This window comes from Martes martes (genome assembly GCF_963455335.1).
Source record: "Martes martes genome assembly, chromosome: 2".
Classification (NCBI taxonomy): Eukaryota; Metazoa; Chordata; class Mammalia; order Carnivora; family Mustelidae; genus Martes; species Martes martes.
Genome location: NC_137889.1, coordinates 35,589,641 through 35,604,370, shown reverse-complemented (window position 1 = coordinate 35,604,370; position 14,730 = coordinate 35,589,641). Strand labels below are relative to the sequence as shown.

At 35.8% G+C, this 14,730-nt stretch overlaps 1 protein-coding gene across 1 annotated transcript in view; it reads left to right on the top strand.

The window, feature by feature from the left end:
- The window catches only part of ADAM18 (ADAM metallopeptidase domain 18), a gene marked incomplete at both ends in the record, with an annotated part of 160,731 nt that overhangs the window by 134,250 nt on the left and 11,751 nt on the right, over nucleotides 1-14,730 (top strand). The window contains one exon of the mRNA XM_080796291.1: nucleotides 3,347-3,506. Coding sequence (XP_080652417.1) covers nucleotides 3,347-3,506 — 160 coding nt within the window. The remainder of the gene's footprint in view (nucleotides 1-3,346; nucleotides 3,507-14,730) is intronic.

The following is a 14,730-nucleotide window of genomic DNA, read 5'->3' as shown; positions in this document are numbered from 1 at the left end:
GTGGCTGCCTATGTGGGGGAGCAGTAGCATAGTGAGATTATAAAGGAACAAGAGGAAAGTTTTGTGGATGATGGATATATTCATTATTTTGATTGAGGTGATGATTTTATGGATGTATACATATAACAAAACCTATCAATCATAAATTTTAAATATATGTATTTATTATACATCAGAAATACCTCCAAGATGTTAAAGTAACAAAATTTAAATAAATGAGGGTATTCACACTATTTTGTTGTCAAATCTCAGTCACTAGCTAAAACCATTTTATTTACTTACCAAATAAAAAATTTTAAGAATTTTACACTAAATGTAGGAAAGCCACAGATGTCAAACAATCTTTAAATGTTTGCCTAATTGGGGTGTATATTTATCAAATGTTATCCATATGTACAGTTAAAATATTTGCATTTTATTGTTTATAAAGAACTATGATTAAAAAAAAGAAATATCATATATATGAAATATCCAAGATTCCCATCCACTGCTAATGGGAATATAATTGTTCATTTAGAAAAATCATTGGAAAATTTGCTAATGTTTAAAATAGGTATATCCTGTGAATAAGCATTGCTACTCAAAGGGCATATGTCTATTAAGAAGTATGTGTAGTGTACATATGTTGACTAAAAGACATGTAGTAGAATACTCATAAAGCACTATTCTATTCATTATACTCATAAATGCAAGTTACACAAATATTCATAAGGAATAGAATGCATTAATGGTTGGTATTTCTATGCAAAGATATAGCATACAGTGGTGTGAATGAACATTTTGCAACTACAAACAACAATGTGAGTGAATTCCCAAGTTAGGTAATAATGAGAAAAAAAAGGGGGGGGAAGTGTATACAATATAATTCTGTTTACATAAGGTTTAAAATATGAAAAAATTGATTCATGCTTTTAGAAACCAAAGTAGTAATTATCTTTAGGAAGAATAATGACTGGAAGGAGTCGGGTTGGGAGTTCTGAGATACCGATAATATTATGTTTCCTGGATTTGGTGTTGGTAACATGAATGTGTTTAATTTAGAAAATTCTTTAAGCTGTATAATTATGACATACATCCATTTCTGTTTACATGTTATACTTCAGCAAAAATTCACTAAATAAATAATAATAATAGAAGAAATCAAGATATTTATAAACTTTGGAAAGAAATGATGATTAAAAACATCCTGAGGATTCTCTTGGATTCTGGCAGGATCTGTTTTGAGATCTGAATAATTTTTGCTAATTCATTGCTAATATATTTATATATTGTGTACATTTCTGAATCATGTAACACTTTAATTTTTAAGTATAAGAAATAACAGATGTTTGTCTTTCTCTGACTGACTTATTTCATTTAGCATTGTTCTAGTTCCATCCATATCATTGCAAATGGTAAGATTCCATTCTTTTTATGGCTTGAATAATACTCCATTGCAAATATATATATATATATATATACACACACAAATATACGACATCTTTTTTTTTTATTTATCAAGTTTTTTATTTGAGTTCCAGTTAGTTAACATGCAGTATAATATTAGGTTCAGGTGCACATCATTTTTTTTCTCTATATATATTTTTTTAATTTAATTTTTTTTTCAGTGTTCCAAAATTCGCTGTTTATGCACTACACCCAGTGCTCCATGCAATACATGCCCTCCTTAATACTCACCACCAGGTTCACCTAACCCCCTACCCCTCTCCCCTCCAAAACTCAGTTTGTTTCTCAGAGCGCACAGTCTCTCATGCTTCATCTCCCCCTCGGATTTCCCCCAACTCATTTCTCTTCTCCATCTCCCAATGTCTCCCGTGTTATTCCTTATGCTCCACAAGTAGGTGAAACCATATGATAATTGGCTTTCTCTGCTTGACTTATTTCACTCAGCATAATCTCTTCTAGTCCCACCCATATTGATACAAAAATTGGGTATTCATCCTTTCTGATGGAGACATACTACTCCATTGTAAACGTGGACCATATCTTCTTTATCCATTTGTCTGTTGAAGGGAATCTTGGCTCTTTACACATTTTGGTGACTGTGACCATTGCTGCTATGAACATTGAGGTACAGGCGGCCCTTCTTTTCACTACATCTCTATCTTTGGGGTAAATACCCAGTAGTGAAATTGCCTGATGGGTCATAGGGTAACTCTATTTTTAACTTCTTAAGGAATCTCCATACTTTTCCAGAGTGACTGTACCAACTTGCATTCCCCCCAACAGTGTAAGAGTGTTCCCCTTTCTCCACATCCTCTCCAACATGTGTTGTTTCCTGTCCTGTCAATTTTTTTTTCCATTCTAACTGGTGTAAGGTGGTATCTCAATGTGGTTTTGATTTGAATCTCCCTGATGGCTAATGATGATGAACATATTTTCATGTGTCTGTTAACCATTTGTATGTCTTCTTTGGAGAAGTGTCCATTCATGTCTTCTGCCCATATTTTCATGCTATTATCTGTTTTGTGTGTGTTGAGTTTGAAGAGTTCTTTACAGATTTTGGATATCAGCCCTTTGTAGTGTCATTTGCAAATATCTTCTCCCATTCTGTGGGTTGCCTCTTTGTTTTGTTGACTGTTTCCTTTGCTGTGCAGAAGCTTTTGATCTTGATGAAGTCCCCAAAGTTCATTTTCCCTTTTGCTTCCTTTGCCTTTGGAGACATGTCTTGAAAGAAGTTGCTGTGGCTGATGTCGAAGAGGTTACTGCCTATGTTCTCCTCTTTCTCCTCTAGCATTTTGATAGATTCCTGCCTCAAGTTGATGTCTTTTATCCATTTCGAATTTATCTTTGTGTATGGTGTAAGAGAATGGTCGAGTTTCATTCTTCTACACATAGCCATCCAATTTTCCCAAGGTGTACATCTTCTTTATCCATTTATCTACACTGTACATTAACAGATTTTATTTAGATGCATAAAACATGAGTCCTTTAAAGATGATTTTCTCCGAGAAGAGAAACTGACTAGGCAAGGGTGAGGGAAGGGGTTTTCATAGAATATTCCTTTCTAAATTTTTAACTTAAATCCTATTAATGTGTTACTTTTTAAAAACATTGATGTCATAAATATGCTGAATATAGTAAGCAGTACTCAAAACATTTATACAGTTACCACAATAATTAAACTAATATCCATAAAAGACAAATATGAAATGTGATAAAAATGTCATTGTTGTTAGGGGTTATGGGTTTAAATGTCCTTTTATTTTCCTCTGTAAGAGTTGGCAATGTATTAAAATTTCAATTATTTATACAAATATTTATGTAAAAAGATTAAAGTAAAAAATAGTTTTATTTAAATATTTGGTGAAGTGAATATCCACTGATTTCTATGTTTCATTTCTAGATATAATTTTTATTAAAGAAGACTCCAATGCACAGCAGAACAACTGGCTTATTCTGAGTTTCTACATTGTTCTGCCCTTTATCATAATATTCACCATTATGATCATGAAACGAAATGAAATGAGAAAATCATGCAACAGAGAGAATGCAGAATATGAAGGGTAAATATGACTATGCAAATAATTTATTATCTTAATTTTTACTGCTCATCAACCAGTGAAATACATTCATAGTTCTATAATGCTTAGTGATATTCATTCTTAAGTATGCACTATTTTTACAATTTTATTTTCCAATAGATTGTTGCTAGCATATTGCAGCAAGTCAGAATTGTGGCTATTCTAGAATTGTTTTCCTCATGAGTATTTATAGTGTTTAGATGTTGCTATTCTTACATTTGTCATTCTTCTCTTCTGGTGACCAAACTGTTGATTCATTGAAAGTAAGAAACCCTCATTTAAATCCTTAAATGTAACATCACAAATGACGATTTCAGTTTCAAAGTAGTAATGGGTTTTTTTTTTTTTGAAGTCTATATTACTGGTCTATTTTATGAAGATATTTTATCTATACACACCTTGTTTGTAATATTGTTCAGGGAAGTGATGGATCATACACACTGAAAGAGAAAGTGACTTAATTGACCTATCATAATTCTCTGCAGAGAGAAAAAGAAAGAAATCAATGAAAGGCATCACAGGTAATGAAATTGAGGGGATCTGTGTAATGTGCATGCTCAACGCATCTCCACAATCCAAAAATTTCTACTGCCCAGACTCAATAAATATCCCTTTATAAACTGTTTTAGAAGGCCTGGGATATATATCTTTAGGTCTTTCATCTTGTGTATTCTATAAATAATATATACTTGGAACCGTTGAAAACATTATTTTAACCCGCTAGAAATAAAAGTATTTCATCTTATAAATAAATATTCATTTCTGTTATGTATTATCTTCTTAATTAATTTTATAAAGGACTTTGAATTTCAACTAAGTTTGGAATATCTAGCATAGAACCATCTATCCTGGAACCATCAGGTATTCCCTTAGGATGGCAACCCCTTATTTTCAGAGTTGCCTTAATCAACTTATTGATATCTTATGCTACAGGTAAGAAAATCTTGGCTCTGGAATACAATCATCTCGACCTTGAGTAAACAATGTATGTAAGAGAGTTTAATTACCTGGATTTTCTTTCTTATTTCTTCACTTATTTCCAAAGAAACTTTTTATCCACCTTTTTGTTATATTTTGGATGGCCTCTGCAAGAATGCCCTTTCATTCCTTGCTCTCCATGACACACTCAGTCTTTGATTTGAGTGAAATTAATGCAAAATTAATAGGTAAAATATTGGATCTTCTAACAAAATATGGTAATCTGGATCACTTGTCTTAATAAAAATAGTCATTGAAATCAATAAAATAACATACTACTAAAATGTTCTATTAAGTTAAACCCTGAAAAAAACTAGAAGACAGCATAGTGGTTATCAAAACATGAAGAAAGCTCCAGTAAGACTGGCAAAGTTAAGGAAGAATACTTGGAATAGCCATAGTATTTCTGGGGGCTTAAACAACTGGGAATGAAGGATGACATGTAAACTGTGCTGGGAAGCCAATTCAAACCCAAATCTAAGACCAAGATTTCACAACAAGAAGGGATTCAATTTTATTCTATGTGAGATAGGAATGATGATAGTGTTTCTTCTATACATATTTTAATTACTAGTAAGACTGCCAATCTTTATTTTCTTCTGGGCCATACTGTTTTTCTGTACACAGAAATTACTTGTCATATCATTTGACTTCTTCCCCCCATTTGTTTATATTTTATCTTTAAGGAAGTTATTTACACACATATACATACATATAGTTTACTCATGCTTTTTTAAAGATTTTATTTATTTATTTATTTGAGAGAGAGAGAGAGAGCACAAGTGGGGTTAGAGGCAGAGAGAGAAGCAGGCTCCATCCTGGAACTCTGGGATCATGACCTGAGCTGATGCTTCACTGACTGAGCCACCCAGGTGCCCTTACTAATGCTTTTTTATTCATACATGAATATTTCCCTGGATTCTTACTGAATTTATAAAGTATTTAGAGAAACTGATAGCTTTAAGGATTGTTTATGTTTATCCTGGAATGTGTAAAACAGGAATAAGTTCAAAAATATCAAATGATTTTTCATCACATAAAGGCATAATTGTTGATTTGCATTGATACATTGAATATGTGTGTGAGCTGTTGAAAACCTACAGGAAGCACACAACACAGTATGTGCAACTTTAGAAACATCAAAGTGGACACTCATATCCCCTCCAACAATTTAAAATGTAAGATATCACCAGTAACAATATCCAGTTCTGGGGTCTCTTTATAGGAAGAGTTTTAATATTATTTTGATGCCTTTATTTGTTATAATCTATTCATATTTCATGTTCTTTCTTGAGTCAACTTTGGAAATTTGTGTCTTCTAGGAATATTATTTCATCAAAATATATTTTGCTACATAAAGTTGTTCATAGTATATTTTCTTGAAATTATATTTAATTTCTGTAGGACAGTAGTAAATTCTTGTATTTCATATTTGATTTTGTGCCTAACCTCTTTTTTTCTCCTTAAATCTAGCTAAAGCTTCCTTAATCTTTACACTCACCACTGCCTCTGCACTGTTTTTGATGGAATTACCAAAACTCTGAGTTGTCAAAACTGACCAGTGTTTTAAAAAAAGATTTTATTTATTTATTTGACACAGAAAGAGAGATCACAAGTAGGCAGAGAGGGAGGTCGGGGTGGGGGGGAAGCAGGCTCCCTGCTGAGCAGAGAGCCTGATGCTGGGCTCAATCCCAGGACCCTGAGATCATGATCTGAGCCAAAGGCAGAGGATTAACCCACTGAGCCACCCAGGCGTCCCCTGACCAGCATTTTCTTTAATATTTCGCTTGTTTTGTCAGAATATTTCACTCTGTTGACTATTCTCTGCTTTCCTGAAATTCTTTTCTTAATTGCAAAGCAGGTCTACTAGCAACAGGTTCCCTCAGTTGTTAATTTTCCGTTTGTTCTGCCTTTTACTTGTAGTTATTTGGGATGACTAAGTGACAGATTTATTACATGCCAAAATAAAAACTGAAAGTTTCTATATACTGTTTTTTATAGTCAGGGACCATAATGCTTTCAGTTTTCTTCTTCTTTCTCCTGATTGTTTTGGCTATATGGGGTCTTTTGTTGTTCTATACATATTGTAGAATACTTTGATGTATTTCCATGAAAAATGCCATTGAAATTTTGATAGGGATAACATTGGATCTCTGGATCATTTGGGGTTACATAAAAATATTAATAATAAATTTTCCAGTGCATGATAATAGATTATCTTTTTTTTCTATCATCAATGTTTTATAGTTTCCATGTATAAGTCTTTTACTTCCACAGCTGAATTTATTTTCTAGATATTTTATTATTTTTTTCTCTTAACTTTTTTATTTATTATTTTTTACAGTTTTTTTTAATTTTTAAATTTTTAAATAAACATATGATGTATTTTTATACCCAGGGGTACAGGTCTGTGAATCGCCAGGTTTACACATTTCACAGAACTCATAGCACATACCCTCCCCAATGTCCATATCCACACCACACTCTCCCATCCCTCCTCCACCCAGCAACCCGCAGTCTGTTTTTTGAGATTGAGTCTTTTATAGTTTGTATCCCTCCCTATCCCATCTTCTTTAATTTTTTCTTTTCCTACCCCCCCTGCATTGCATCTCCACTTCCTCATATCAGAGAGATCATATGATAGTTGTCTTTCTCTGATTGACGTATTTCACTAAGCATAATACCCTCTAGTTCCATCCACATCGTTGCAAATGGCAAGATTTCATTTCTTTTGATGGCTACATAGTATTCCATTGTATCTATATACCACATCTTCTTTATCCACTCGTCTGTTGATAAAGATTAAGGAAGCTTTAGCTAGATTTAAGGAGAAAAAAAGAGGTTAGACACAAAATGACATCTAGGTTCTTTCCATAGTTTGGCTATTGTGGACATTGCTGCTATAAATATTCGGGTACATGTGCCCCTTCAGAGCACCATGTTTGTATCTTTAGGATATATACCCAGTAGTGCAATTGCTGGGTCATAGGGTAGCTCTATTTTCAGTTTTTTGAGGAACCTCCACACTGTTTTCCAGAGTGGTTGCACCAGATTGCATTCCCACCAACAGTGTAGGAGGGTGCCCCTCTCTCAGCATCCTCACCAGCATCTGTCATTTCCTGACTTGTTAATTTTAGCCATTCTGACTGGTGTGAGGTGTTATCTCATGGTGGTTTTGATTTGTATTTCCCTGATGCTGAGTGATGTGGAGCATTTTTTCATGTGTCTTTTGGCCATCTGGATGTCTTCTTTGCAGAAATGTCTGTTCATGTCCTCTGCCCATTTCTTGATTGGATTATTTGTTCTTTGGGTGTTGAGTTTGATAAGCTCTTTATAGATTTTGGATACTAGCCTCTTATCTGATATGTCATTTGCAAATATCTTCTCCCATTCTGTCAGTTGTCTTTTGGTTTTGTTAACTGTTTCCTTTGCTGTGCAAAAGCTTTTGATCTTGATGAAATCCCAATTGTTCATTTTTGCCCTTGCTTCTCTTGCCTTTGGCGATGTTCCTAGGAAGAAGTTGTTGTGGTTGAGGTCAAAGAGGTTGCTGCCTGTGTTCTCCTCAAGGATTTTGATGGATTCCTTTCTCACATTGAGGTCCTTTGTCCATTTTGAGTCTATTTTCATGTGTGGTGTAAGGAAATAGTCCAATTTCATTTTTCTGCATGTGGCTGTCCAATTTTCCTAGCACCATTTGTTGAAGAGACTGTCTTTTTTCCATTGGACATTCCTTCCTGCTTTGTCGAAGATTAGTTGACCATAGAGTTGAGGGTCTATTGCTGGGCTCTCTATTCCATTCCATTGATCTATGTGTCTGTTTTTGTGCCAGTACCATACTGTCTTGATGATGACAGCTTTGTCATCATCATTGTCAAGGTCTGATGACAGACCTTGAAGTCTGGAGTTGTGATGCCACCGACTTTGGCTTTCTTTTTCAATATTCCTTTGGCTATTCGAGGTCTTTTCTGGTTCCATACAAATTTGATAATTATTTGTTCCATTCCTTTGAAAAAAATGGATGGGATTTTGATAGGGATTGCATTAAATGTGTAGATTGCTTTAGGTAGCATAGACATTTTCACAATATTTGTTCTTCCAATCCAGGAGCATGGAACCTTTTTCCATTTCTTTGTGTCTTCCTCAATTTCTTTCATGAGTACTTTATAGTTTTCTGAGTGTAGATTCTTTGCCTCTTTGGTTAGGTGTATTCCTAGGTATCTTATGGTTTTGGGTGCAATTGTAAATGGGATTGACTCCTTTATTTCTCTTTCTTCTGTCTTGTTGTCAGTGTAAAGGAATGCGACTGATTTCTGTGCATTGACTTGATATCCTGACACTTTACTGAATTCCTGTACAAGTTCTAGCAGTTTTGGAGTGAAGCCTTTTGGGTTTTCCACATATAGTATCATATCATCTGCAAAGAGTGATAGTTTGACTTCTTCCTTGCCAATTTGGATGCTTTTAATTTCTTTTTGTTGTCTGATTGCTGAAGCTAGGACTTCTAGTACTATGTTGAATAGCAGTGGTGATAATGGACATCCCTGCATGTTCCTGACCTTAGTAGAAAAGCTTTCAGTTTTTCTCCATTGAGAATGATGTTTGCAGTGGGTTTTTCATGGATGGCTTTGATAATATTGAGGTATGTGCCCTCTATCCCTACACTTTGAAGAGTTTAAATCAGGAAGGGATGCTGCACTTTGTCAAATGCTTTTTCAGCATCTATTGAGAGTATCACATGATTCTTGTTCTTTCTTTTATTAGTGTATTGTATCACATTGATGGATTTGTGGATGTTGAACCAACCTTGCAGCCCTGGAGTAAATCCCACTTGGTCGTGGTGAATAATCCTTTTAATATACTGTTGGATCCTATTGGCCAGTATTTTGGTGAGAATTTTCGCATCTGTGTTCATCAAGGATATTGGTCTATAATTTTCTTTTTTGATGGGATCCTTGTCTGGGTTTTGGGATCAAGGTGATGCTGGCCTCATAAAATGAGTTTGGAAGTTTTCCTTCCATTTCTATTTTTTGGAACAGTTTCAGGAGAATAGGAATTAATTCTTCTTTACATGTTTGGTAGAATTCCCCTGGGAAGCCGTCTGGTCCTGGACTTTTGTTTCTTTCGAGATTTTTGATGACTGTTTCAATCTCCTTACTGGTTACCGGTCTGTTCAGGTTTTCTATTTCTTCCTGGTTCAGTTTTGGTAGTTTATATGTCTCTAGAAATGTATCCATTTCTTCCAGATTGTTGAATTTGTTGGCATAGAGTTGTTCATAGTATGTTCTTATAATTCTTTGTATTTCTTTGGTGTTGGTTGTGATCTCTCCTCTTTCATTCATGATTTTATTTATTTGGGTCCTTTCTCTTTTCTTTTTGATAAGTCTGGCCAGGGGTTTGTCAATCTTATTAATTCTTTCAAAGAACCAGCTTCTAGTTTCGTTGATTTGTTCTATTGTTTTTTTGGTTTCTATTTCATTGATTTTTGCTCTGATCTTTATATTTCTTTATATTTTTTTATCTTTAAAAATCTTTTTTTTATATATTTTTATATATAAAATCTTTATATTTATATTTTTATATTTTTATATATATTTTTATATATAAATTTATATTTATATATAATAAATATATTTATATTTATATAAATCTTTATATTTCTCTTTATATTTCTTTATATTTTTATATAAATATCTTTATATTTCTCTTCTCCTGCTGGGTTTAGGCTTTCTTTGTTTTTCTTTCTCCAGCTCCTTTAGGTGTAGGGTTAGGTTGTGTATTTGAGACCTTTCTTGTTTCTTGAGAAAGGCTTGTATCGCTATATATCTTCCTCTCAGGACTGCCTTTGTTGTGTCCCACAGATTTTGAACGGTTGTGTTTTCATTATCATTTGTTTCCATATATTTTTTTCAATTCTTCTTTAATTTCCTGGTTGGCCCATTCATTTTTTAGAAGGATGCTGTTTAGTCTCCATGTATTTGGGTTCTTTCCAAATTTTCTCTTGTGATTGAGTTCTAGCTTCAGAGCATTGTGTTCTGAAAATATGCAGGGAATGATCCCAAGCTTTTGATACCGGTTGAGATCTGATTTATGACCCAGGATGTGGTCTATTCTGGAGAATGTTCCATGTGCACTAGAGAAGAATGTGTATTCTGTTATTTTGGGATGGAATGTTCTGAATATATCTGTGATGTGCATCTGGTCCAGTGTGTCATCTAAGGCCTTTATTTCCTTGTTGACCTTTTGCTTAGATGATCTGTCCATTTCAGTGAGGGGAGTGTTAAAATTCCCTACTATTATTGTCTTATTGTCAATGTATTTTTCTGATTTTGTTATTAATTGGTTTATATAGTTGGCTGCTCCCATGTTAGGGGCATAGATATTTAAGATTGTTAGGTCTTCTTGTTGGACAGACCCTTTGAGTATGATATAGTGTCCTTCCTCATCTCTGATTATAGTCTTTGGCTTAAGATCTAATTGATCTGATATAAGGATTGCCACCCCAGCTTTCTTCTGATGTCCATTAGCATGGTACATTGTTTTCCACCCCCTCACTTTAAATCTGGAGGTGTCTTTGGGTCTACAATGAGTTTCTTGTGGGCAGTATATTGATGGATTTTGGTTTTTTCTCCATTCTGATACCCTGTGACTTTTGATTGGGCATTTAGCCCATTAACACTCAGGGTAACCATTGAGAGATATGAATTTAGTGCCATTGTATTGCCTGTAAGGTGACTGTTACTGTGTATTGTCTCTGTTTCTTTCTGATCTACTCCTTTTAGGGTCTCTCATTGCTTAGAGGACCCCTTTCAATATTTCCTGTAGAGCTGGTTTGGTGTTTGCAAATTCTTTCAGCTTTTGTTTGTCCTGGAGCCTTTTTATCTCTCCTTCTATTTTCAATGATAGCCTAGCTGGATATAGTATTCTTGGCTGCATATTTTTCTCGTTTAGTGCTCTGAATATATCATGCCAGTTCTTTCTGGCCTGCCAGGTCTCTGTGGATAAGTCTGCTGCCAATCTAATGTTTTTAACCCTTGTATGTTACAGACTTCTTTTCCCAGGCTGCTTTCAGGATTTTCTCTTTGTCGCTAAGACTTGTAAATTTTACTATCAGGAGACAGTGTGTGGACCTATTTTTATTGATTTTGAGGGGCGTTCTTAGCATCTCCTGGATTTTGATGTTTGTTCCCTTTGCCATGTTAGGGAAATTCTCTACAATAATTGTGTCCAATATACCTTCTGCTCCCATCTCTCTTTCTTCTTCTTCTGGAATCCCAATTATTCTAACGTTGTGTCATCTTATGGTGTCACTTATCTCTCGAATTCTCTCCTCGTGGTCCAGTAGTTATTTGTCTCTCTCTCTCTCTCTCTTTTTTTTTAAAGATTTTATTTATTTATTTGACAGAGAGAGAGACAGAGATCACAAGCAGGCAGAGAGGCATGCAGGGGGGTGGGGGAAGCAGGCTCCCTGCTGAGCAGAGAGCCCAATGCGTTGCTCGATCCCAGGACCCTGAGACCATGACCTGAGCCGAAGGCAGTGGCTTAACCCACTGAGCCACCCAGGTGCCCCTATTTGTCCCTCTTTTGCTCAGCTTCTTTATTCTCTGTTATTTGGTCTTCTATGTCACTAATTCTTTCTTCTGCCTCATTTATCCTAGCAGTAAGAGCTTCCATTTTTGATTGCACCTCATTAATAGCTTTTCTGATTTCAACTTTGTTACATTTTAGTTCTTTTATTTCTCCAGAAAGGGCTTTTATCTCTCTGGAGAGTGTTTCTCTAATATCTTCTATGTCTTTTTCGAGCCCGGCTAGAACATTGAGAATCGTCATTCTGAACTCTAGATCTGTCATATTACCAATGTCATTATTGATTAGGTCTCTAGCCTTTGGTACAGCCTCTTGTCCTTTTTTTTTTTTTTTTGTGGTGAGTTTTTCCACCTTTTCATTTTGTCCAGATAACATTTGCTTTCTCCTCCTCTGGAATTCCGCTGTTCTCCTTGGTGAATGAAGTTGGTCTTGACTGGGTTCTTGTTGATCTTCTGGGGGAGGGACCTGTTGTAGTGATTCTCAAGTGTCTTTGCCGGAGGTGGAATTGCCCCGCCCTTATCGGGGGCCAGCTAAGTAACCCGCTCGGGTTTGCTTTCAGGAGCTTTTGTTCCCTGAACATTTTCCACAGAGTTCCAGAGGATGGGAATGGAAATGGCGGCCTCCCAATCTCCGACCCGGGGGACCTGAGAGCTTGGGTTCCTGCTCCTCAGTGCACCCTCAGAGAAAAGCACCCAATCGCTCCAATCTCCCTGGCCTCTGGTCGTGCTTGGAGAAAAGCGCGCAATTGCTCATGCTTGGAGAAAAGCTCTCAGTCACTTCTGTCCCCTGGCCTCCAGCTGTGCACTTGGAGAAAAGTGTTCAGTCACTCTCTCTGGCCTCCAGCTGTACTCCAAGCTCACCCAGCCTCTGCCCGTTTCAAGGTAACCCCGAGTTGAGAGCTCATTCCTCGGCTCTATCTCTGTAGCCAGCTTCCCTGCTCTAATACCTGTGAGCTCTGTGACACTCAGACACCCCCGGTTCTTCTGTGACCCCACGGGTCCTGGGGTTATTCTGACCCCACGTGGGCTTCCTCCCAGTTTTGCCTCTGGAGTAATGTCCCTCAGTAGAGCAGACTTTTAAAAGTCCTGATTTTGTGTTCCATTGCTCTGCCACTTGCTGGGAGCCAGCCCCTCCCCCCAAGGTCTCTCTGCCCATTGCTTTGGATTCACTTCTCCACAGGTCCTACTTTTCAGAAAGTGATCAATTTTCTGTTTCTAGAATTGTGCTCTCCAATTTCCTCTCCAATTTCCCGTTGGATTTGTAGGTGTCCACAATGCTTAGATAAGCTACCTAGCTTTTCTCCTGCTACCTGATGTTTTAGCCTGCTACTTCTCCGCCATCTTGACTCCTCCCCCTATTTTATTATTTTTGATGTAATTTAAATAGCATTGCTTTCTTTCTGATAGGTAATTATTAATGTAAAAAATGCAGATGATTTTGTACATTGATTTTTCATCCTGCAGCTTATTTAATTTGCTTATTAGTTCTAACAATTTTTTGGTGAAGTCTTTAGGGTTTGCCATATATAATATGTCATCTGCAAAGTGACAGCTTTGCTTCATCCTTTCCAATTAGATACATTTGTATCTTTTCTTGAATAATTGCTCTGACTAGGATTTTAATCCTATGTTGAATAACAGTGATGGGAGTGGGCATCCTTGTCTTATTTATGATCTTAGAGAGCAGCTCAGCTTTTTCACTGTTCAGCATGGTGTTAGCTGTGCGTTTATCATATTTGGACTTCAATATGTTGAGGTATATTCCCTCTATACCTGTTTTATTGAGAGTTTTTTCATAAATTGGTATTAACTTTTGTCATGTTTCTGCATCTAGAAAGATGATGATATAATTTTTATCACTCATTTTGTTAATGGAATGTGTCATATTGGTTGGTTTGCAATTGTTGAAACATCTTTGCATCCCAGAAATAGATACTATTTTGATTATGGTATGTGATCCTTTTAATGTATTATTGAATTCAGTATGCTAATGTTTTGATGAGAATGTTTTGCATATATGTTCATCAGGGATATTGACCTATAATACCCTTCTATTGTGGCATACTTGTCTGGTTTGAGTATCAGGGAAATGCTGGCCTCATAAAATGAGTTTGGATGTTTCCTTCTGTTTGTTTGGTTTGGTTTGGTTTGGCTGAGTTTGGTAAGGACTGGTTTTAAATCTTTGAATGTTTCAAAGTAATCACCAGTGAAGCCAACTGGTCCTAGAATTCCATTTGTTGAGTGGTTTTTGGTTACTCTTTCAATTTCCTTACTAGCAATCTTTCTAGTCAGATTTTCTATTTCTTAAGAATCAGGCTTGGTAGCTTGGTTCTTAGAATTTATTCATTTCTTCTAGGTTGTAAAATTTTTGTTATATAATTATTCATGGTAGTTTTATGATTCTTTGTGTTTCTTTTTTAAAAATGTATTTATCTTAAAGAGAGAGAGAAAAGAGAGAGAGAGAGAAGGGGAAGTCGTAGAGGAAGAGGGAGAGAAAGGATCTCAAGCAGATTCCCTACCGAGTGTGCAGCCTGATGAGGGGCTTGATCCCACAACCCTGAGTTCATGACCTAAGCTGAAATCAAGACTTAGCCACTTAACCAACTAAGCCACCCAGGCGTGCCAATTTCTTGCATTTCTGACAT